At 40.0% G+C, this 22687-nt stretch overlaps 1 protein-coding gene across 1 annotated transcript; it reads left to right on the top strand.

Annotated features, from left to right (window-relative positions):
- Positions 1-2283: 2283 nt before the first annotated feature.
- Positions 2284-9102, top strand: LOC109118196 (zinc finger protein 14-like). Its single transcript, XM_019208153.2, has 3 exons — positions 2284-2451; positions 2646-2706; positions 5427-9102. The coding sequence occupies exons 1-3, from the start codon at positions 2364-2366 to the stop codon at positions 8002-8004; spliced, it is 2727 nt and encodes a 908-aa protein (XP_019063698.1). The 5' UTR covers positions 2284-2363; the 3' UTR covers positions 8005-9102.
- The last annotated feature ends 13585 nt before the right edge of the window (positions 9103-22687 follow it).

The raw sequence follows: 22687 nt of genomic DNA, 5'->3' as shown, positions 1-22687 counted from the left end.
TTCCTAATGTGAGCATTGATTGCAGTGAACTTTCCTCTAAGGACTATTTCATAGTGGCCTAAAGTTTACAGTGACTTGTACAGTACAGGCATTGGGATTAACTTCCAGGAATGTTTATATTTCTCCCTTCTTTCTTCTATGACCCATTTTTTATTTAGAAGTAATGATTAATTTTCCAGGTTCTTCTAGCTTTTCTGTGATTTCTTCTGTCATTGATTTCTGTTTTCATTCTATGGTCCTCTCATAGTACATGTGGATGATTTTGATTCTTTTATTTATTTGAGCAGGCTTTATGGCCTACTGTGTGTAATCCTGCCCTGGTGCATCACGGCATCAATGGACCATTGAGATTTTAGCTGTGACCAAGGTGAAAACAGAGTTATATCTCCACATGTCATAGCTGGCCTGTAGGCAGGAAAACTAGACCTAATCTAATTTCATTGTGAAATTATTTTTCCCCAAAATTACATAGAACTGCTTCCCAAAAAATCTATGTCTTTTAATTAGAGAGCTGAGGCCATAAATATGGAAAAATATTGCTGTGTTAATTAATTACTACCATTTTATTCTTTCTCTGTTAGTGACTACTTTGTTTTTCTTTTCCTGTCATTTTTGTTATTGTTTACAAGTTGACCTTGCTTTCTGTTTTCATTTCATCTGGGCTTTCAGCTATACAGACACTAGTCATTTATTGACTTAAGTTTTTGTAATGTGAGTAGTTTGTTAAATAAATTGTATAGAGGAAATGTATAGGGTATGAGGAATTGTATTGAGTATGTACATTACAATATTCAGAACAGAAAAAATAGTCAAAGGAAATTCAAACTTGACTTTGCTTTTATTCTCATAAACTTATATGCAGCACTATAATGTATAACAATATAAAACTATAGTACTATACTTAACAGTGCAATCAGCAAAAATTACAGTGCTTTATAAATGAAGGTGTTATGTACAAAATAAAGACATTGAGGCTCCTCTAACAAGATGTACAGAACTTTACAAAAACAAAAGACAGGTAATAAGTCTGAGCAGTTGGTTGAAAGCATTAACTGTGTATCTCTGTCATAAGTCTCACCAGTCACTAAATGGGTAGCTTGTTAAATGAGTAATATATGCATTAGGCATCATATCAAAGTAGAGGAAAATGATTTTTTTTCCTTGTGATCTCACACTCTCCAGTAACTTTTAAAGTACAATACAGCACCAACCAACAAATCACATTAGCTGGTTTCAGACAATATTGACCCCACACATATCAGCAAAAGCAGAAAAACAATCAGAAAACCCAGGATATCTCATGATATCGCAATCATATAGAAAGTGCTCATCAAAAATCATGATTTCAAAATAGTTGCAATCCAGATATGATCTTTAGGAAATCATTAAAGCATCCAGTCCTATATTTCCTTATATGTTCTCTGGTGACGTCTTAGCAGTGTCCATGAATTCTTCAAGGTTATATTGATCACACAGTTGATATTACTAGAAGCCATGGCTTAAAATGCAATTTGGGCTTGTTATAAAGGAACTTCTGCAGGTCATTTCACGGAACCAATGCAACTAAAATATCACTATGAATGTATCACAGAACTATGAGCCTGCTTGACTCTGTAAAACTCACTGGAAATGGCAAATATCTTTGATAGTGAAACTGGCATTAATGGAACCACTGTTCTGTCCACTGCAGTAAACACATTGGAGAATAAAAGATATAGATATAATACATATTTTGAAGACATTTGTCTTTTCATGAATTCTGTGTTTATTTGCACAATGTATTTAGTAAATGTGCCTTAAATACAATAGACTGCATGCATTCTTCATTTCATGACTGAGTCCTGTTCCTGTGATTAGGTGGCTAATGAATGAGGTGCTAATTGAGGAACTGTAGGCAGTATGTACTTAATATCCAGGACCATGAACCATGCTTTACAGAGAATACAGAAATAAAACTGACATTAACTAGGAGAACCAGTATTCCCATCCTGCTGTTTCTTTAGCAATGAATTCCCACCTAGCATCAAAAGTCCTGTGTGAAAAGCACACATGAATAAGTCTTTGATGATCAAAGCATGAAGTAACCATTTGTGGGACTCAGCCTCATTTCAGGTCTTTATGAGTAGATTTAAGATATATTGTTCTGTGAGCCTTACTCTTCTTTCTGGAAATATATTTCTGATGATTTAGAAGGCAGTGACCTTTGAGGATGTGGCCGTGAACTTCACCATGGAGGAGTGGGCTTTGTTGGATCCATCAGAAGAAGCTTATATTGTTCTGTGAGCCTTACTCTTCTTTCTGGAAATATATTTCTGATGATTTAGAAGGCAGTGACCTTTGAGGATGTGGCCGTGAACTTCACCATGGAGGAGTGGGCTTTGTTGGATCCATCCCAGAAGAAGCTCCACAGAGATGTGATGTGGGAAAACTTTACAAATGTGACTGTTATAGGTAAGGAAGACATCAGTTATCGTTTATGCAGCCAGGGAGCATTGTTTCCCACTCATCATACAGTATATTATAATTGGAAATATTTTTGATAAATCTTCCAAGCATGGTCATATTATACCAAGAATCTAACTGGAAGCTGGTTATTTTTATGTAATATTGTAACTGATCATTATATTTCTTTTTCTGCACTTTAGGAAGAAACGGGGATGACCAGCAAATTGAAGATGAGTTCAAAAATTACAGGAATAATCTAAGGTAATCTGCACTCACAACAGTGTTCCTAAAAGGTCAGGAATATCAAAACCAAGAAAACTGCATGAATGAGGCCATGTTTTTTTTTTTTGTTTTTTTTTTTAAAAAAAGGAGCCTTGGATTTAGCTCAGTGGTACTGCCTCCTGCCCCACAAGTGCAAGGACCCGAGTTCGATCCCTCATACCAAATAAATAAATAAATAAATAAATAAAATTTTTAAAAAGGAAAAGAGACCCTGACATGGTGGCATTTGCCTGTAATCTAGCACTTAAGCAATTGAACAGGAGGATTGCCAGGCTTTCCAGGCCAGCCTGTGCTACACAATGAGTTTGAGGCTGGCCTGAACTACATAGAAAGACCTTGTCTCCAAAATCAAATGAACAAAATGAAGCTATGCTCAGATTCCTTTAATCACACATAACTTCTCCAAAGATGCATACATGTTTAGTATCTAGACTCTGACAATTGAATATTTGAACTATCTCAATATATGAAATTTATGCCACAAGTAACACTATCTGATTATAATAATAAGCATTTTACATGCTCAAGATTATAAAACATATGGAATTGTATTATGAATTGATTAAAGGTATAGACAAAAAAATTCTGTGTAGTTGAGAACCAAGTGCAGGATATATAATTACATATGGATATATTTTCAAAAGACTACTTACCAAACAAATTATGTAAGTAATGCTATGTATATTTAAATGCAGTATACATATTCAGCATTTGCAACACTAGTAACCTTGAGAAACTATTCAAAATCCAAATAAATGTTCTTGTTTTCATAATATCTGTTTTCAAGCAATCCTCAAAAGCCTTTAGTCCATTTATGTTCCAAAATACAGCATTGTCAGGCATCTTCCATAATGTTGGTGGGAATGTCATTGTAGCATAGCATCTATGAAAATGTGTATAAAAATTCCTAAAAAAAGTGAATATCGAAATTCCATTTTATCCAGCTATACTTCTACTGAGTGTATTCCCCTAAAGTGTAAAGTAATCATATTACACTGATACATGCATATCCATGTTTATAGCAGTAAAACTTACAAAAATGAAGCTCTGAAAACAGCCTCGATGCTCATTCAGAGACGAGTAGAAAAGAAAAATGTGGTAGCCTGGGCAGGATGGAGCTTACTGGGAAGCTGAAGCACATTCATGCTCTGCCTGGGCAACGTAATGGTTGGTGAGACTCGGTCTCTTAATAAAAGATAAATAACTCTAAGAATGTAGCTCAGTGCTAAAACCCTGGGATCAGTCGCCAGCACTGAAAATAATGTGTGCACATAGAGGGATGGAATTCAACCATAAATGATGTAATTTGCTGACAAATGCATGGATCTGGAATCCATATTACTATACATACAATAAACACGGTAAGTTCAATATCATACAAAATATATGAGAAATGCAAAATGTGATTTAAGAAAAGAAAGCGGAGACTGTAGAAAAGAGAGTCAGATGTAGGAGAAGGTGAAGAGGCTTAGTGGAAGGGAAAGGGGTAGAGTCATGGAGGAAAAGAGTATGAAAAATAATTAACTTATGGTAACATACACGTATATGTACCAATTGCTCCAAATGAAAGTAACCAGTGTGTATTGCAAACATCACTTACAAACCCCCAAAGGAATACTCTTTTTGGTAAAAGCTGTTTTTGGTAAAACCCATCATCCAGAGTGTACAGTAAATTCATGTTCAAATATGCTTAGGGGCTATCAAATCAGCTCTCCCCCTGATAAACCATTAATATAGAGACACTTCTTTTTTCCCTTTAAGCTTGTTGGTACATTTTAGTTATACAATATAGTTGCGTTCATCATTGGGATATTGTACCTTTACATGATGCGTCTCGGTTCTTATTTTTTCCCCATTCCCCTGCTCTTCCTTCACCCCCTACACCCCTCTCTATTTATAAAAAATTTGTTTCCATTTTTTCCTTTTCTCATATTTTTTCTTTTCTTTTCTTTCCTTTACCCTATCGCTCCCATTTCCCATACTCCTTTGCCCTATTTCTATTTTACATTACAGTTATACATTTTGATCCTTATTTACGCTTTTTGTTTTTCACACAGAAACTATTCAATATTTATACGCATGTGCCCTGTTTATTTCACTTAAAAGTATGGCCTCAGTGTGCATCCATCTAGCTATAAATATTTCTAGTTTTTCATTCTTTATGGTTGAGTAGTACTCCATTTTATTTAAAAAATCTTTATTCAGTCTCCAGTTGATGGGTAATTAGGCTGTTTCCAAGTTTTAGCTTTTACAAACTGTGCCGCTATGAATGTGGGTGTGCCTATATTGCTGTGGTATGACTCTTGATTGTTTTGGGATTATACCCAGCAGGGGAATAGCTGGGTCAAATGGGACCTCTAATCCTAGTTGTTTGAGGTATCTCCATATTGATTTCCATAGTGGTTGCACCTGTCTGCACTCCTGTCAACAGTGGAGAAGGGTTCCTTTCTCCCCACATCCCTGCCAGCATTTGTTATTGGTTGATTTCTTGATAGCAGCCATTCTTTCTGGGGTGAGGTGGAATCTCAGTGTTGTTTTCATCTGCATCTCTCAAATGACGAATGATGTTGAACATTTTTTCGTATGTTTATTTGCTGCTTTTACGTCTTTGTCTGAGAAATGTCTGTTCATTTCAGATGCCCATTTTTGAATCGGGTTGAAGACACTTTTTAATGTGACTTTTTTTTTTTCCTTGACAGAAGTTCAGAGGTAGATAAATGCTGTAAATTCAACACTGATCTCAAATCGTATGAGCTTCATGGGTTTGAACAGATCCTTTCTAATTGTAACAGACTTGGGGAAGCCTTCACTCACTCTCAGTCCTTAAAGAAACATGCAAAGACAAATATTGAAGAAAAACACTATGGATATAACCAATGTGGAAAATCCTACTCTGATTGCACTGAAGGAAGTAATGCTGAAGAGAAATCCACTGTATATAAGCAAGATGTGAAAAACTTCAGTAAACCTAACTATGTTAAAATCCATGAAAGAAATCACCGTAGGGTGAATACCTATCTAGGTATACAAAGTGGAAAAAGCTTGAATTCTCACCATGATATTCAGAATCATGAAGGAATTCACACTGAGACAAAATCTTATGCATATAAACACTGTTCAAAATCCTTAAATAATAATACTTTATTTGGTAATCAGAAAAGAACTCTCACTGGGGGAAAACCCTACCTATGTAAACAATCTGGAACAGCTTTCAGCACACAGAGTCATTGTGAAAGACATAAACAAATTCACAGTGGGGATAAATCCTATGTATGCAGTCAGTGTGGGAAAGCTTTCAGGAAACAGAGTCATTATCAAAGACATGAACGAACTCACACTGGGGAGAAACCCTATGTATGTAAGCAATGTGGGAAAGCTTTCAGCACACAGAGTTATTGTCAAATGCATGAAAGAACCCACACTGGAGAGAACCCTTATGTATGTAAACAATGTGGGAAAGCTTTTACGACATACAGTTATTGTCAAATACATGAAAGGATCCACACTGGGGAGAAACCTTACATGTGGAAGCACTGTGGGAAAGCTTTCAGGAGACAGAGTCATTATCAAAGCCATGAAAGGACCCACACTGGAGAGAAACCCTATGTATGTAAGCACTGTGGCAAAGCTTTCAGTGGGCACAGTCAGTGTAAGATACATGAAAGGACTCACACAGGGGAGAAACCCTATATGTGTAACCAATGTGGGAAAGCTTTTCGCCACCACACTTCATGTAAGATACATGAAAGAACTCACACAGGGGAGAAGCCCTATATATGTAAGCAATGTGGGAAAGCTTTCACCACAAACAGTTCTTGTCAAATACATGAAAGGAACCACACAGGGGAGAAGCCCTATGTATGTAAGCACTGTGGGAAAGCTTTCAACACACACAGTGAATGTAAAAAACATGAAAGAACACACACTGGGGAAAAGCCATATGTATGTAAACAATGTGGGAAAGCTTTCCGCACAAACAGTTATTGTCAAAGCCATGAACGAACTCACACTGGGGAGACACCCTATGTATGTAATCACTGTGGGAAAGCTTTCATTGGGCAGAGTCAATGTAAAATACATGAAAGGACTCACACTGGGGAGAAACCCTATGTATGTAAACAATGTGGCAAAGCTTTCAGCACACATAGTTATTGTCAAAGTCATGAACAAACTCACACTGGGGAGACACCTCATGTATGTAAGCAATGTGGGAAAGCTTTCATCTCAAACAGGAATTGTCAAATACATGAAAGGATTCACACTGGGGAAAAACCCTTTGTATGTAAGCATTGTGGGAAAGCCTTCACCAAACACAGTTCTTGTCTAATACATGAAAAGAACCACACTGGGGAGAAACCCTTTGTATGTAACCAATGTGGGAAAGCTTTCAGCACACACATTTATCTTAAAAAACATGAAAGAACCCACAGCAGGGAGAAACCTTATGTATGTAAGTATTGTGGGAAAGCTTTCAGGACACACAGTAACTGTCAAATACATCAAAGGACCCACACTGGGGAAAAACCATATGTATGTAAGCAGTGTGGGAAAGCATTTAGCACACACAGTTATTGTGTAATACATGAACAAACTCACACTACAGAGAAACCCTATATATGTAAGCAGTGTGGGAAAGCTTTCAAGACACAGGGTTATTGTAAAATACATGAAAAAACTCACACTGGGAAGAAACCCTATGTATGTAAACAATGTGGAAAAGCTTTTACCACAAACAGTAACTGTCAAATACATGAAAGGACCCATACTGGGGAGAAACCCTATGTATGTAAGCAGTGTGGGAGAGGTTTCACCACGCATGGTTCTTGTCAAATACATGAAAGAACCCACACAGGGGAGAAACCGTATGTATGTAAACAGTGTGGGAGAGCTTTCACCACGCATGGTTCTTGTCAAATACATGAAAGAACCCATACTGGGGAGAAACCCTATGTATGTAATCAATGTGGGAAAGCTTTCAGCACACAAAGTTCTTGTGTAATGCATGAAAGGACCCACACTGGGGAGAAACCCTATGTATGTAATCAATGTGGGAAAGCTTTTGGAACACATAGTGGATGTAAAAAACATGAAAGGACTCACACTGGGGAAAAACCATATGTATGCAAGCAATGTGGGAAAGGTTTCACCACACACAAGTATTGTCAAAGTCATGAGCAAGGTCACACAGGAGAGAAACCCTATGAATGTAAGCAGTGTGGGAAAGCTTTCAACACACACAGGAGTTGTCAAGGGCATGAAAGTAATCACTCAGTGTAGGAACCCTGTGGAAAAGGGTTTTTCCCCTTTAAGCAATACGGAAAAGCCTTTCAGTTACTGTAATCATAAGACACTAAAAAATTTAAGAGAGGAAACTAGCTTTGACTGTATAAAGTGACTTGCACTGACAAAAGGACAGTTCAGAGAATCCCCTTTTTTGTATGCAGTATAAGAAAAATTTTCAGTATACCTGTATTCTTACATACCTGAAACATACATAGAATAGAGAATCTGGACATATGTGAACAGTGTAGAAAATGTTCTCTTTTGCTTAGTGCATATAAGTTCATTAAAAATTCATGGAAGCCATATCTATGCAATAAATGTGGAAAACCCTTCTAGTTTTCCATTTACCTTAAAAATCTTGAAAGAGCTGCCACTGAGGAGAAAGCGTGTAATGTAGGAATGCTCTTCATGATTCTCATAACATCAGAAAACATGCATAAACTCAAAATGAGATTTAGTTTACCAAATGTGAGATGTGAGGAAGCTAAGTATCAGAATGAAAGAGACAAGTGTATTAGGGATGAGATACACTTTCAAAGCACACAAGCAGAGACAGTCTTCCCCTAGTATATCTGGATTAATGAACTGGTGAGGTTGAAAAGCACACGATAATGTTAAATTCAGAATAACAAAGCAGCTTGCGTCCAAGTCTTCAGTACACGGCCTTTAAGGGACATTTTTACATGCAAACCATTGTCTTAGTCATATGGGTAAAGTTTATTCATAACAGCGAAATTTTATTGAGTTTTAAGAAGTCCCTCATTTGTGACAATGTAGATTAAACAAGCCATTGTGTGACATGTCATGCATAGGCAAATTAAAGCTTGATCATCTTTGCTGTTAGTGTCTAAAATTTACAATTTTAAAAGAAGCAGGATGTGTAGTGATGGTTGCCACATGTGGGAGTGGTGAAGTTGAAAATGTTAGTGAAAAATCCCAGTATCTTCCTTTAAAACACAAGATGCCGTGGATCCCATAATGACTACAGACCGAAGCAGTACCCCGTAGCATTACAATTGGCTCAAAGTTGATTGTGTTAGGTGATACAAATTCTACCAAAGAAGAAAGTAATTTCACAATATAAACAGGATCAAATAAATGATTTTGCTATTTTTTTTGTTTAATGAAATTAATACAATTAAATGTAGCAAAAATGACTGGACTGTGGCTTCATGGTGTGTATACAGAATCTCTCTTTAATTTTTACAAATGTAATTTAGTTTGTACTGTATTTATTTCTGAAAGTATTCAGTATCAGTTGGCCCAAAGGTTGTGGGATTTTGTTAAACTGAAAGTTTTCAAGCTTTCAGTATTTTAGTGAACTTTATACTTGCTTCACTGGAAATGTAAAATAGCTTTTGAGGGTCTAATTTGGAAACAGTTGACATTGTCATGAGTTTATTTTATCTCATTTTGACAGAAAGTTGTTACGTGTGTGTGGGAGGGGTGTGTTCAGAAAGCTCTACATTTTAAAACAACTTCCGCTTGTTTGATTTAATTCACATTTTCAAGGTATATCCATTTTCTTTCAAATGTCTTGAATTTATCCTTCTTTACAGTCTAGTATACCACCATGTATAGATAACGTCTTTTCTTCATTCATCTGTTAATGAACACATATGAGGAAGCAGTTCATTGGCAAATGACAGGGGATCAGGAAGCCAAGGATAGGAGGAAGGGGACATAAAAAGATTTACTGTCATCGACTAACTATGCACAGTGAATGCAGCCTTTATATCATGATTATGAAGTAAATAATGATAATAATTATGATGATGAAATGGGGAAGGGGGATCTGGAACCGGAATGAGGGTGGTAGGTAACAATGGAAAGAAAAATCTTAAGAATCAAAACGTGAAGTGTGGCTACTCCGTAAGATGAATGTGGACGTATAATACAAACAGGTACTAGGTAAAAAGCCTAATACTTAAATACTTAGAGATATTTCATACTTTTTCTGCTTCCTAATGATGTAGGAGCAAATGTACTGAAAATATTATATGAAGATGCCTTTGGGTCTATTTGATCCAAACTTCATGTTGCAGGTTTCTTTAGTTTTTAATCCCACATGAACATTTCTCTTTGTCATAGGCACCAAGTGTGTTGATACAGACTAAGCAGGAATCCATCACATGCACATCCCTTGGTTACACATGGCAGCGATTCTGTAGTTTTGCAATGCAGGAAAAGTAGGTGTACTCACGCAGCAGGACGTGTGCATCTGTCAGGTTGCATTAGCAGATGGAAACGTTTTTTTTTCTTTTCTTTTCTTTTTGCATCCTGCCATGGCTGTAGAGATACCATGCCATTCACCAAAATACATTTATTGACCCTGTCTTAGTTCATTGTATCAGAGCTAACCAAAATGCAACAGGGTTCACTTTATGAAACGATTGTCACAGTTGTGAACCCTAGGAAATTGACATCAAAGCTTGGCAACTTCAGTCTCTAATTAGATGCTGTTTACATATAGTGACTTCTAGCTACGTTCTTCCAAGTCAGGGAGGTTTATGAGATATCTCTGGCCTCTCTCTTATGTGAATATGTGTCATTACTGAGGGTTACTAACTCATGAGACAAATTCTAGAGACCCCACCTCTGTGTACCATCACCTTGGGAATTAAGTTCTAAAATACGTATTTTGGGGTAACTACACATTCAGAACAAAGAAACCCATTATATGAGGTTGAATTGTGTGTTGAGCAGTGCAGTAGATTGCATGAGGGTTCTTGTGTCCTCCAGCAGTTTTTATGCTGATCTACAATACACAGAAGTATTTTGAGTACAGAAATTTAAGCAATCTTTTTCAATTAGAATTTAGAAGAAATAATGAGATTGTAGATGTCATGAACGGAATTAGGCACAAAGTATTCCTGAAGGAAAGACAAGTTTGAGCACCATTTATTTTGAGTTCTTCAATGTAAATAGTAAAAGTAAATGACAAGGGATTTTTGCCAGGCTCATAAAATAAGGTTCCATGTTATCAGTTCCTCCTGCTTCCTGAGAAGGAACAGAGTAATTGATGTATATCCTTTTTTCAAAATTTAAAGAGGGAAAGGTTTATTTGGCTTATACTTTGTAGAGATTTCATTCCTTAATTGGCTGGCTCCAAGGCAGGGTGGCAAAGCAGTTCAGGGTGGCGAGAGACAGCAGAAGCAGAAAGGAACCTTAACAATGTCTCTGCCCCTTTTATGTTACTCAGACTACATAGGGCAGGTAGCATTCACACTCTTAATCCTATTGCTCTTGGACCTAGCATTGCACCATGAATCACACACTCTAGATTCAGCCAGCTCCAAAATAGCCCCGCCTCATTCATATGAGGCTTGGGGGGAGGGTTATCTAAATACAAGACATAACTTTCCATCCCTGCCCCTCCCCCAAAGACTCATACAGATCTCTATGCTAAAGTAATTTAGTCCATCTCTAAAAGTTGCCCCAGTCCTCACAGTTTCAGCACTGCTGAAAAGTCTCTGAGATTTGGGTCAAACTCTTAGCTGTAATCTCCCATACAAATCAAAAGAAAGTTAAACATTTTGAGCATTCAATGGCACAAGATAGACATTACCATTCCAAAAAGTACAAATAGGGGAATATAATGGAATGAGACCAAAGCAAATCCAAAATCCAGCTGGGCAAGCACATTAAATCCCACATCTTCACTTCCAGCATCTCCAGCAATCTGTGGCAAGTTGTGAACTCCACAGGCCTTGGGTGGCTCTATCTCTATGGCACTGCAGATGATTGTAGTTCCCACAGCTTCTCTCTTGGGCCATTTGTTTTCCTTCTTGCAGCTTTCTTCAGAAGATCCATACTCCTAGTTTCTCCAAACTTCTGGGGTCTCCACTGTATCTTCAGCTTCACACTTACAGCTTCACTGCCCTCTCAGGGGCACTGCTTGGCCTCCCAGGCCTCCTGAAATCTGGGTAGAAGCCCATGACCCCACAACTCTTGCATTCTGCATGCACCTAAAACCAGTACCACGTGGATGATACCAAGGTCTGCTGCCAGCTGGAGCAGTAGCTAGTTTTCCTTCCCTCTTGGCTGTAGGGGTTGAGTGCTTGGGTTGCTGAGCACTCCAAATCCAATTCCAAGGAATAAATTCTGTAGACCTCCACCATTCTGGTATATGGTGCTCATGGGCTCACTTCTAAAGGAAAGCCTTTCATTTTTATAATCTTGAGGCTGCAAAAAGTGGAGTCATGCTGCTTCTTGTGATTTCCTCAGGCCATCTTTTTTAGTCTCCTGTTCTTTCTCATCAGTTAAGATCTCTGTTCTATCTTTGCAGTCCACAGCTTTACTTGAGCTTCTTTTCTGGCCAAACTCAAAACATCTTAAATCATTCTACTGGGCTCTTTCTCTTGATTCTTAACATAAATTTGGTTAAAATACCCCACCCAACAGTGGCCATGCCATCACCTCAACATTAGACTGCCTGAAGATTTCTACAGCAAGTTTAGTTAATTGGCCACCTTTAACCTCAGTCTCAGGCAAAGTCTCTGGACATGAGCAAAATACAGACAAACTTTTTGCCAAGCTATAACACAGATTTTCTGGAGTCCAAGAGCCAGTGCAGTCCTTCCCAGAAGAAATCTCCTGAGCCTGATCTTTACTGGCTTTCCAATCTTCTGAGCTCTGACTAGAATCTCCCAGATGGTACAGTCTAAAGAGTCCCAGCTCTACTTCAGCCTGCATTTCCAAACCTTTCCTAACTCTTTCCCCTTCCCACAGCCTGTTCCAAAGGCTCTTGAGCTACATGGCCAGGTAGTGTCACAGCAATGACCTCACTTCTCTGGTACCAAATTCTGTCTTAGTTAATTTCTCTCATTGCTGAGACAAAATACCCAACACCTAAAGTTAAAGGGGAAAGGTTTATTTGGCTTACAGTTCATAGAGGTTTCAGTCCATAATCAGCTGGCTCCAAGGAAGGGTGGGAGAGGAGCAACAGTTTACGTTGGCAGAACACAGCAAAAGCAAAAAGAGAACCTTACCAGTGTCTTCCTGCCCCTTTTATCTTATTCAAAATGTGAGGGCAGGTAGAGCTCACACCTTTAATCATAGTGCCTGCAGGCCAAGCACTGTACAATGAATCAATCATACACTTGACTCAACCAACTCTGAAAAAGCCCCACCTCAGACTAAAGATGAAGCTTTAAGGGGATATCTAAACAGGAGGCATACCAGTGGTCTACATTCAGAAAATGTTTAATGATGTCCTCTCTCACATGCATTTTTTTCATTGAGTTTATTGGTACATTTTAGGTATACAGTGCAGTTACATTCATCATTGGAATCTTGTATCCTTACATGACAGGTCTTGGTTTTCGTTTTTCTCCCATCCCCCTTCCCTCCCTTTACCCCCTCCACCCCTCTCTATTTACAAAGACTTTGTTTCCATGTTACTTTTTCTTTTCCCTTATTTCCTTTTCCCTACCCATCTCACTTCCCCCACACCTTTAGCCCTTTCTTCCTATGTCACATTATTAGTTATACAATTTGGAGCTTATTTACACTTTTAATTTTTCACACCAGAGAAACTATTCAGTATTTACACGTGTGTCCTATTTATTTCACTTGAGTATGGCCTCAGTATGCATCCATTTTCCTATGAATGACTCTAGCTTCTCATTCTTTATGTCACATGCCATTTCTTCAAACCATTTTCTCTTCCACTAGGGCTGTTTCAACATGGCCTGGAAAATTCCTTTGTGTGATTCAAACTACTCCAAGTAAAATGCCACCCCATTTACTAACCTAGTGAGATTCACATTCCCTTTTTTGTGTTCTCACAGCATCTTGTCCTTTAAATTTTTTTTTCTCATATTGCCACCACTGTGAGTTTCATGCTTATTTTATTTGGAAATATTACACATGCTGAGAGACAGGAATGACTATGAACCAAATTCTTCCGTGCCCTCAGCTACTAATGGTTCGAACTGAGAAATTCACATACATTGAGCATGACAGATTGCAATAAATTATGGGAAGGTAAGGTAGGCATTCATAGATGTTTACTAATGGTGAAGTACCATGCTGGGGATTGAGAGAGACGTCTATCTGGAATTTGTAATATTTAAATGAGACCCAAATCATGTGTATTTATGATTTGGGTAAAATGGAGACATGGAAAATAAATTTGCAGATAGAAGAGCCAGCATGTGCGTTTCGAGGTATATTCAGATCAAAGTGTTGTGATATTACACTGTCACCTGTTCAGAGTTATTAGAGTGTTTTCCCAGACAACATTGTTATTCACGGCTTCACATTATTGTGGATATTCTTTCATAGTTCTTCTGAGTTACCAACTACACATATAAATGGTGGCTAAAATGAAGGACTTCATCAGCTTGCCAAATACTGTGTAACAGGATTCCAGGTGTCTGTAGCCATGTGGTTTAAGAGTGATTATATTCCAGAGGCCTATATGTATTGGGTTAATTCTACTTTTATAGATTGTAGAGGGAAAGGGTCATTATGATATGCAAAGAGTTGCAGGGGTCGGAGTGAAATATGTACACATTAAAGGAATCGGTTTGGAGTATCCATAGAGAAAAACTATAGTTTTCTAAAGAAAGAATTGATGTATTTGAAAGTTTATAGGAAACAGATACCTAAGAGGTATTAAGTGTTTTGTTGTTGTTCTTGTCACAGGGAAACATACCTGACATACAAATCATAAAAAGAAAAGGGTTATTTTGTCTCAGTATTTCAGAGATTGCAGTCTTAATTTGACTGCTTCTAAAGCAGAAATATCATGGTAAATAGAAATAAAGGACAAGGATACCTACTTTATGAGAACCAGGATCCAGAGAGAAGAGAAAGACTCTGAACTGAGCCAGAATCCATATTTAGTTCCTCAAGTTGCACTTTCGTGACACAACCTGACATACCAAGAAGTGTGTTACACTAATATCCTGTTCATCTTTCAGTCCAAACAAGTTATTAACATGAGTGTTTCACCTAACTCTAGGTAGTTTTTTCTAGAAATATTAATGTTGAAATGTGCATAATTTCAGCCACAACAGGTCATGGGGAGCTCACAGGGTAAAGTACTGAAAGTATCCCAGCCTCATCACCAGGAAGTGATCAGGTGGATCAAATGTGGGGCTCAGTTTTTGCAATCATTCTGGGCTTCATATTTGGAATTATATTCTCCTTCAGAATTCAGGAATTTTGTATGACCCTGCAGATAAAGCTTGTCTGAAGGAGTTGCTTTTCTTTTATCTTTGTTCTTTTTCAGAATATTGCTATCACACAACTCTAATTTCTTCATTAACCCAATAGTTACGTTCTTCTTCAGGGTCATATATTAATTTTGAGGGATGAGAATGAGTAAATAGAGTGAAAATCTTGGGAATTGAACCAACGGCCTTATTCCCAACAGCAGGCCTTCCCTCTATTCCATTTTGTCCTGGTCAGGCCTGGACTCATCATATTTTATCACATTAGGGATTGATTCTTCTATAGACACTGACCCTGGAATATTCTAAGCACGTTTGTGATCCACTTTCAGCAGGAGACCACTGAGTCCATTAAGGAAACCACGGAAGTTGTTAAAAGCCAGGAGTAAAGTCCTTAAATGCAAGTATTCCTCAGATGAGGTGAGACTGGCATCATGGGAGAGACTGGTCCAGAACTTCCTGAGTTATTATTCCTCATCTCAGCTTTACCCCTGCTGGAAGAATTTCGCTTCGCTGGTCAAATTTAGATTGGCCCACTGTGGAGCAGGAGCCAATCAGCGATGAGGGCACGGCTGAACTATCCAATCAGGTGGGCTGAGGGAGGAGGGCTCTTCTGGTATCTAGGCTCAAAAGTGCACACCCTGAAGGCATTGCTGAGAGCGCCCACATCAGTACACCACCCTTTCACGTAACTTCTATCGGCTGGAACCGCAATAAAGATCCTCTGCTTAGCTCCAGAATCTGAGGTTGTCCTATTCTTTAGTTCTGCATCACCTTCTGTCCTTTTTCCGCTTTGCTCGGGCAGGGGGAGTTCTGGGTCTCAAGCATTGCGTCCCCTCTGTGACACTGCTAACCCAGGATGTGTTCTTGGGTGTGTGCAGGCAGAGCTGTGGCTCTGAGGACAGCAGGAGCTTTGGGGGCAAATTTTGGGCTCAGCAGTGAAAAGCAATTACCACTTTATTTACTTGACACTTCTCACAATGGTGTTACTGCATGAACTGTTGTAATGGAGCAAGTTAAAACTACAGAGATGCGCCACACTCTGAGTCAGATTCAAGTCTATTTATTTAACGTCAGTGACCAAGAGGGGCTGGTGTTGAAAGAACTCTTGGCCCCGCGTGTTGTAGGGCTAGGTGAGTTGGAACGACAGAGATGTGCTACACTCTGAATTAAATGGAGTTCTTTATTATAAGCCATCTGATTGAGAATGGCTCACTCCAGAAAAGTTCTGGAAAAAGGAAAGGCAGTTTACAGGGCCCTTTTAAGGGTTCTTTTATTTGGGGAGGGCTCAGGAAGAAGGGGAGCACAAGCGGAATTTCACAGGAGGAGAACTTTGCTAAGTCAGTGGGGGGTCGGGCAGTTTCCCACAGTTTAATTAAAACAAAACGTCACACAGATACAGGGTTTTTGTTTGTTTCTTTCTATACAAGGTAGTAAAGATAACACAGTTGCACACTGCCCTACCAAAAGGTGACAGAGATAACATATAGTTGCAGACTCACACGGGATGAGGTGGTTTGTTATGCAGTAACTGAGGGGACTCCCAAGGAGAGCACAGGGAATCACCCGACTTTACACAAATGGAGTCAGGTAGAGAAAGGGGCCAGGCTATCACCCAAAAAACAGTTTGTTTTCTCCTTTTAAATCATGCTTTCAGTTGGGGAGGGCTCAAGGCGGGTCCAAGGGGAATTTTACAGAAGCAGAACCTTGCCAGGTTAGTCCGGGACAAGAGGAAATTTCACACATTGAGTGAGCTATAAAATATCCTGCAGCTACAGCAAGTTTTTTGCCGAACAGGATGTGGGTTTTGGGCCCTTTGTCCAGCACAAGCACAAAATGGTGAGGAGGCTCAAGATGGAGTCGGATTTGCTCTCACACATCAGCCCTCGCGAGTGCTGGGATTACAGGTGTGTACCGCCACACCTGGCTGAAGTTTTCCTTTTGTAATTAGTGCCTACTTTGTGATATCTTTGTTTTTAATGCACTTAATATATTTTATTCATATTCTTCCCCTCGATCCCTTTAACGATCTTATATTTGAGCACAGGGTGATCATTTGGCGTCACCAGTCTGTAAGATAACATGCCACCCTTCCCCTATTTTCCTTGTCCATGGACTTGCTCCAATAATATCATTTTCCATTAGCATTTTAATTATTTATAAACCTTACCTGATGTTCAATTAATGTTTTTCTATGAAACCAGATTCAAATTTCAAAATGCTGCCAAAGCACAATCAGAAAGAATTGACTTGAAATTAGAGGAAAAAGGAAGTCTTCCTGCTTGGCTGGGGAATCGGGTCTCCCAGGCTGGAAGGGCGCCGAAAAACTCCACGCCACCCAGGCCACCGAGACCGAGGGCACTTCCCGATCGATCGCGCGTCCCTGGCACCGCGAGGGGCCCACGGGAACTCGCCCGGCGCCTCCGCCTGAGACCCAGGGATCCAACTCAGTGCCACCAGCTCACAGACAACGCGCGCGTTGGGAAGCGAGGGGGAGCCAGATATAAAAAGCAGCGCTGAGTCACCCTCCGCGGTGGTGGGCTCGCGCGTTCCCATCCTCAGGCTCCCGCGTCGGCCGTATTCAATCAGTAAACGCTGAACCCAGGGCGGCCTGTTCACACCTTTGAAGGTTCGCAGAGCTCTGCGGCTGTGCGGCCCAGCAGCAGCAGCTCCAGCCAGTCGCACCTGAGAGTGTCCGCACGGCAGCCAATGGTGGAAGAAACTGGAGTACCCGATGTTGCAACCTCATGGCTTGCAAAAACTGTAAGGTCTTCCACTAAGCGTTCTTCTCCGTCAGTTCTTCCAGAAAAGTCAAGTGTAAAGTAAGTGTAATTCTGGGAACTGATTCATGTTTACTCTTTAGCTGGGAGATGCGAACTAAAAATTAAAAGTCATTCCATCTTGCCCGGCCCAGTGGCGCACGCTTGTAATCCCAGCACTCAGGAGGCTGAGGCGGGAGGATCACTGTGAGTTCCAGACCAGCCTGGGCTACATAGTGAGTTCCAGACCAGTCTCAACTACATAGTGAGATCCTGTCTACAGACTACAGGAACTGTATAGACACAGAAACAACCAAGAGGCTGGAAATACAAGAGTGAGGTTAGGTGTTCCGAGATGGATACAGATGAACTACATTGGATCTGCAGAATCTAGGGCCTCCCCATGAAATCTGTGAAGCCTGTGACCCATCCTCTTACCCTTGGTCCTTTCTGGTCTGTGGCATGGGACTTAAGTGGCAGCAGGGACCCCAGTGTCCTGTCCTGTTCCTGCTTCAGCTTCAGCCTCAAGCTGATTGTTTTTCAGCAATTCTCCTGCAGCCCCGTGTCTTGCCATGATCCCTGGTGATTTCATAAGCTCACATGGAGTCTATAGGCTCATGTGCATGGTTTGTGCAGAGAAAAAGACAAGGTTCCTGCATTCTCAGTCTGTCCTTTGTCTCAAAGGCAGTCCTGACTTCGCTGAACTTTCTAAATGCTTGGGAAGTGAAGTGTCCAGCCCATGACCTGTGTTCAGAGCCAAGGGCTTCTGAAGGCTGGCGTTAAATCCCTGTTTTCCAAATCCTTCCCACACTGACATACACAAGTACATGTGACCAGGGTTCCAGAGGATGTGAAGCCTGTTGCTGTCTCTGATATAATAGTTGTCCTTGGAGTGTTTGTTGACATTGTTTCCAAAAAAAAAAAAAAAATCAATGCTGACTGAGGTAGGGTATGATTTTAGTTGAAAGGAAACAACAGGTGTACGCTCTGCAAGCAGCTCAATCATTGGATAAAAATAAGAAAGTGGAGAGCAGAAGAGTATAGAACTCAGGGGATGACGGGCAGTGGCAAAATCAACTCCTGGACCAAAGACACTCTTCCTCTGAGGTCACCCTGGTCATAGGGTGGAAATAAAACGGGTCTTGAGCTGACTCAGAATGAGAGTGGGTCAAAGACGACAGGCCTGAGGCAGCAACAGGAATCTGAGGGAACTTTGTTGCTAACTGTAGTTCTGGGAATCATTTTAGCCAACTACTTTAGTTGAAGCCAAGTAGTGGAAATTTAGGAAGTGAGAGTCTGGCTTTTCTCTTGGTGAAATAGTCACACGAGCAAGTGTGTGTGTGTGCGTGTGTGTGTGTGTGTGTGTGTGTGTGTGTTTATCTAAATATAATGGGAGAAGTTTTCTTTTTCCCTGGCCTGTTTCTCCAGAGCAAATATGGAGTTTTTAATCCTTACTATGTAAATGGTTGAGTGATAATATTAAGCTAATCTTTCCAGATACATAGACTTTCACGTTTTTATTAGGTCATATAAATTACACAGAACAGTGAGTTTCATTTTAGCATATTGAAGATTGCATATAATATATTTTTGGTTATATTCATCATCGCATTACCCCTCTCTCCTGTCCCCCCATCTCGTCTCCTTTCTAATTGTCTTGTTACTGGTCATGCCCCATCTTCCTGTACTTCATAAATTCTGCATCAAAAGCCCTCCCTGGTTGTTTACGAAAGGGAGACACTTTATTTTCTGTTTATAGAGGTCTGTCAGGAAGAGTGCCTAGTGCCGGGCATGGTGGCCCATGCCTGTAATCCCAGCACTCGGGAGGCTGAGGAAGGAGGATCACAGTAAGTTCAAGGCTGCATTGTTCAGGACCTGGGCTGCATTGTTCAGGACCAGCACCAAGTACAAAGCAAGATCCTGTCTTAAAGAAAAAAAAAAAGGGTGCCTAGCACTTGAACCAGATTGGTCACTGCTGTTCCTGTTCCACAGGACTGCATTCTACACAGTAGCACAACACATTAAACTGTTCGGTATAGGGATGGACAAGCATTTGGTATAAAGAGGGGCACAAAGCATGGTATTCCTCTTTGGATGTGAAACATTCCCCTAAAGGCCATGAATGTAAATCTTGACCCACAGTGCAGCAATATTCACAGATGGGACCTAGACAGGTGATCAGGGCATGACCTTTTTAGTGATTTAAACTGTTAATTTAATGAGATCAGAGCTGAATGGCTATTAGGAAGTGGAGCCTTATTTGAGGAAGCAGGTCTTGGGGGTGTGACCTTGTGGATTCTGTCTTGTCCTTGGTCTCTTCCTGCCTGGATCTCTCTACTCCTTTTCTTGACCCATATGAGGTGAGCAGCTATCCTCTGCCTCCCATTCCCACCACGGTCAAAACTTCAGAAAGTAAGAGCCCAAATATACCTCCAATAAAAGTGCAAATTGAACTTTTCAGATATTTTGTGGTAGTGACAGAAAGCTCTGTAACATAAATGTAGAATTACTGAATTCAGTCGCCATCTCTTCCTGTAAGGATGAAAATACTCAGGAATCCAGTGTGCATGTAGTATCCAGAGTCTAGGTAGTAATAAGACTAATTAAGTGCCTCTGCATCATGGAGGGTTTCACAGAGACCATGTACAAATGAACCTTCAGGCATTTCATATGGATCCTGTTACATCAAAAGCTTCTGTCATGAGTGAATTAGGTACTCAGGTCAGAAGCTTGAGCCTTGGAAAGAAATTTATGAACTTGATGTCAGATACACCCCTCATTAAATCTGATTAGCAATATAAGAAATTAAAAACTCTAGCAGCACATTTCTAAGGAAATATCTAATTCAAGAGTCAAAGTTATTAGGTAGCTTGCAAAGCATATGACATTATTAATAGTCAACTAATAATTATAACAGAAAATGTATGGAAACTATTAATTCTGTACAAACTGAGCTCAGGGTCTCAGAATGTCAGGGAATAAAGTTGCGAGCCAACAAGAGGAAGTTGGAGAAGTTTTTTTTTTAAGTTGGAAATAAAAAGGAAGAGGAGGAGAGGAAGAAGAGGAAGAAAAAAAAAGAAGAAAAAACAGGTTCTTGGCTTTTCCAGGAGGATAATCCAAAAAAAAGAGAAAAAAGTGGAATTTCCACATGACCCTGTTAAATTCTTGGGTGCACACCCCACCGCTGCACTGCAGCCAACCAGGAATCATAAACTTCATGACAATAAGGGCCCATGGCTCAGTGGTACTGCACCTGCCTCACAAGATTAAGGTTATGAGTTCGATCCTCCATACTGAAAAAAAAAAAAAAGCTAACAATAAGGGGTTAGAGATACAAAGTTTAGAAGATAAAACGAAAGCACTTTATTTGAAAGAAAGAAAAGAAAGGAGGGACAGGCAGCTACCTTGTGAGAAGGTAGTGGGTTCAGATCCAGATACCCGGCAGCCCTTTGTTCCTGGCTGCTTTTCTTAAGTGGCAAAAAGATCTTTCCCCCTGGAGCTTGTCCCAGGCCCCAGGATCCCAACCCAGGTACCATTGCCTATATATTATATGCACACTCCCAAGTGAACTTCATTTGATTTTCTTTCTTCCTGCCAATGTCTTATCTCTAAAATCTATGGATTGGTTAAAAAGGACCTTACATAAAAGTCAAGTTAACAAGTAATGGACTAATATACTAATGTAGTGACCTTGGAGTGGATAGAAGAGAGAAAGAGAGAGAGAGAGAGAGAGAGAGAGAGAGAGAGAGAGAACAAATAAAAAAATATACACACACTTCAAGAGTTCATCGTAATCATAAGTATCTGGAAGCTAATGGCCACCACTTTAAGCATCTCTTAATAGAGGCCAGAAGTAACTTCTATTTTTCTCATGATGTCTCAATAAATTTGATATTAGAATCTTTACACAAATTTTTGCTTACAGCCTAAATTTCTTCTGTATCCCAGGCCCATTACGAGAAAGTGATCAAATGGATTGAGTGTGGGGTTCTGTTTCAGCAAACATTCTGGCCCTTGTGCTTGGCAATATGTTTATATTCGGAATTCAGGTTTGTTTTGTTTTGTTTTGTTTTTTACCCTGGATAGAGTATGAAGCTTGTTTGTGGGCGTTGGAATGTTTTGTTTTTCTTTCTGCAGGAGAATGAAGACTCTTTTGCAGAAATTTGCTATCATTTACCTCTAATTTCTTCATTTACACAATAATTGTACTCCTCTTGGATTACATATACTAATTTACTTGAATAAAAAGGAGAAACAGTGTGAAAATTTTGGCGATGAAGCCGACTGATTCATTCACAGCAGGTCCCCTCCCCCATGCCATTTTGTCCCGTCCTGGCCTGGACTCGTGTTTATCGTCACCAAGGGAGTGATTCTTCCATCGGATATTCACCCTGGAACCTTCTGAGCACCTGTGACCCATTTTCAGGAAGAGTCCACTAAGCCCATAAAGAAAACCAGGTCAGCTCTGAAAAGTTAGGAGTAAAGCCTTTAAATGCAAGTACTCCTCGTAGGAGGTGAGACTGACATCGAGAGAGGGAGGGAGGGGGCCGGAAAAAGGAGGAAGGGAGAGAGGGAGGGAGAGAGACTGGTACAGAAGTTCCCAAGTTACGGCTGCCCTCTGAGGGCGAGAGGTTTGCGCCTTAGTTCACGCTCAGCTCAGCAGGCTAAGAACCAAAGGGGAGCCAATCAGCGACGAAGGCTCGTGCGGTCTGAACGACCCAATCAGCTGGGCGGAGG

Source organism: Fukomys damarensis, unplaced genomic scaffold, assembly GCF_012274545.1.
Source record: "Fukomys damarensis isolate Sample0158 unplaced genomic scaffold, DMR_v1.0_HiC HiC_scaffold_25, whole genome shotgun sequence".
NCBI classification, from domain to species: Eukaryota; Metazoa; Chordata; class Mammalia; order Rodentia; family Bathyergidae; genus Fukomys; species Fukomys damarensis.
Note: the sequence above shows the minus strand (reverse complement) of the source record. Positions and strands in the feature narration are given on the sequence as shown.

Coding starts and splice junctions, on each gene's coding strand:
- LOC109118196 (XM_019208153.2), top strand. CDS start 2,364: ATGGAGGAGTGGGCTTTGTTGGATCCATCCCAGAAGAAGCTCCACAGA. Junction 2,452..2,645: donor TACAAATGTGACTGTTATAG/GTAAGGAAGACA, acceptor TCTGCACTTTAG/GAAGAAACGGGGATGACCAG. Junction 2,707..5,426: donor AATTACAGGAATAATCTAAG/GTAATCTGCACT, acceptor TTTCCTTGACAG/AAGTTCAGAGGTAGATAAAT.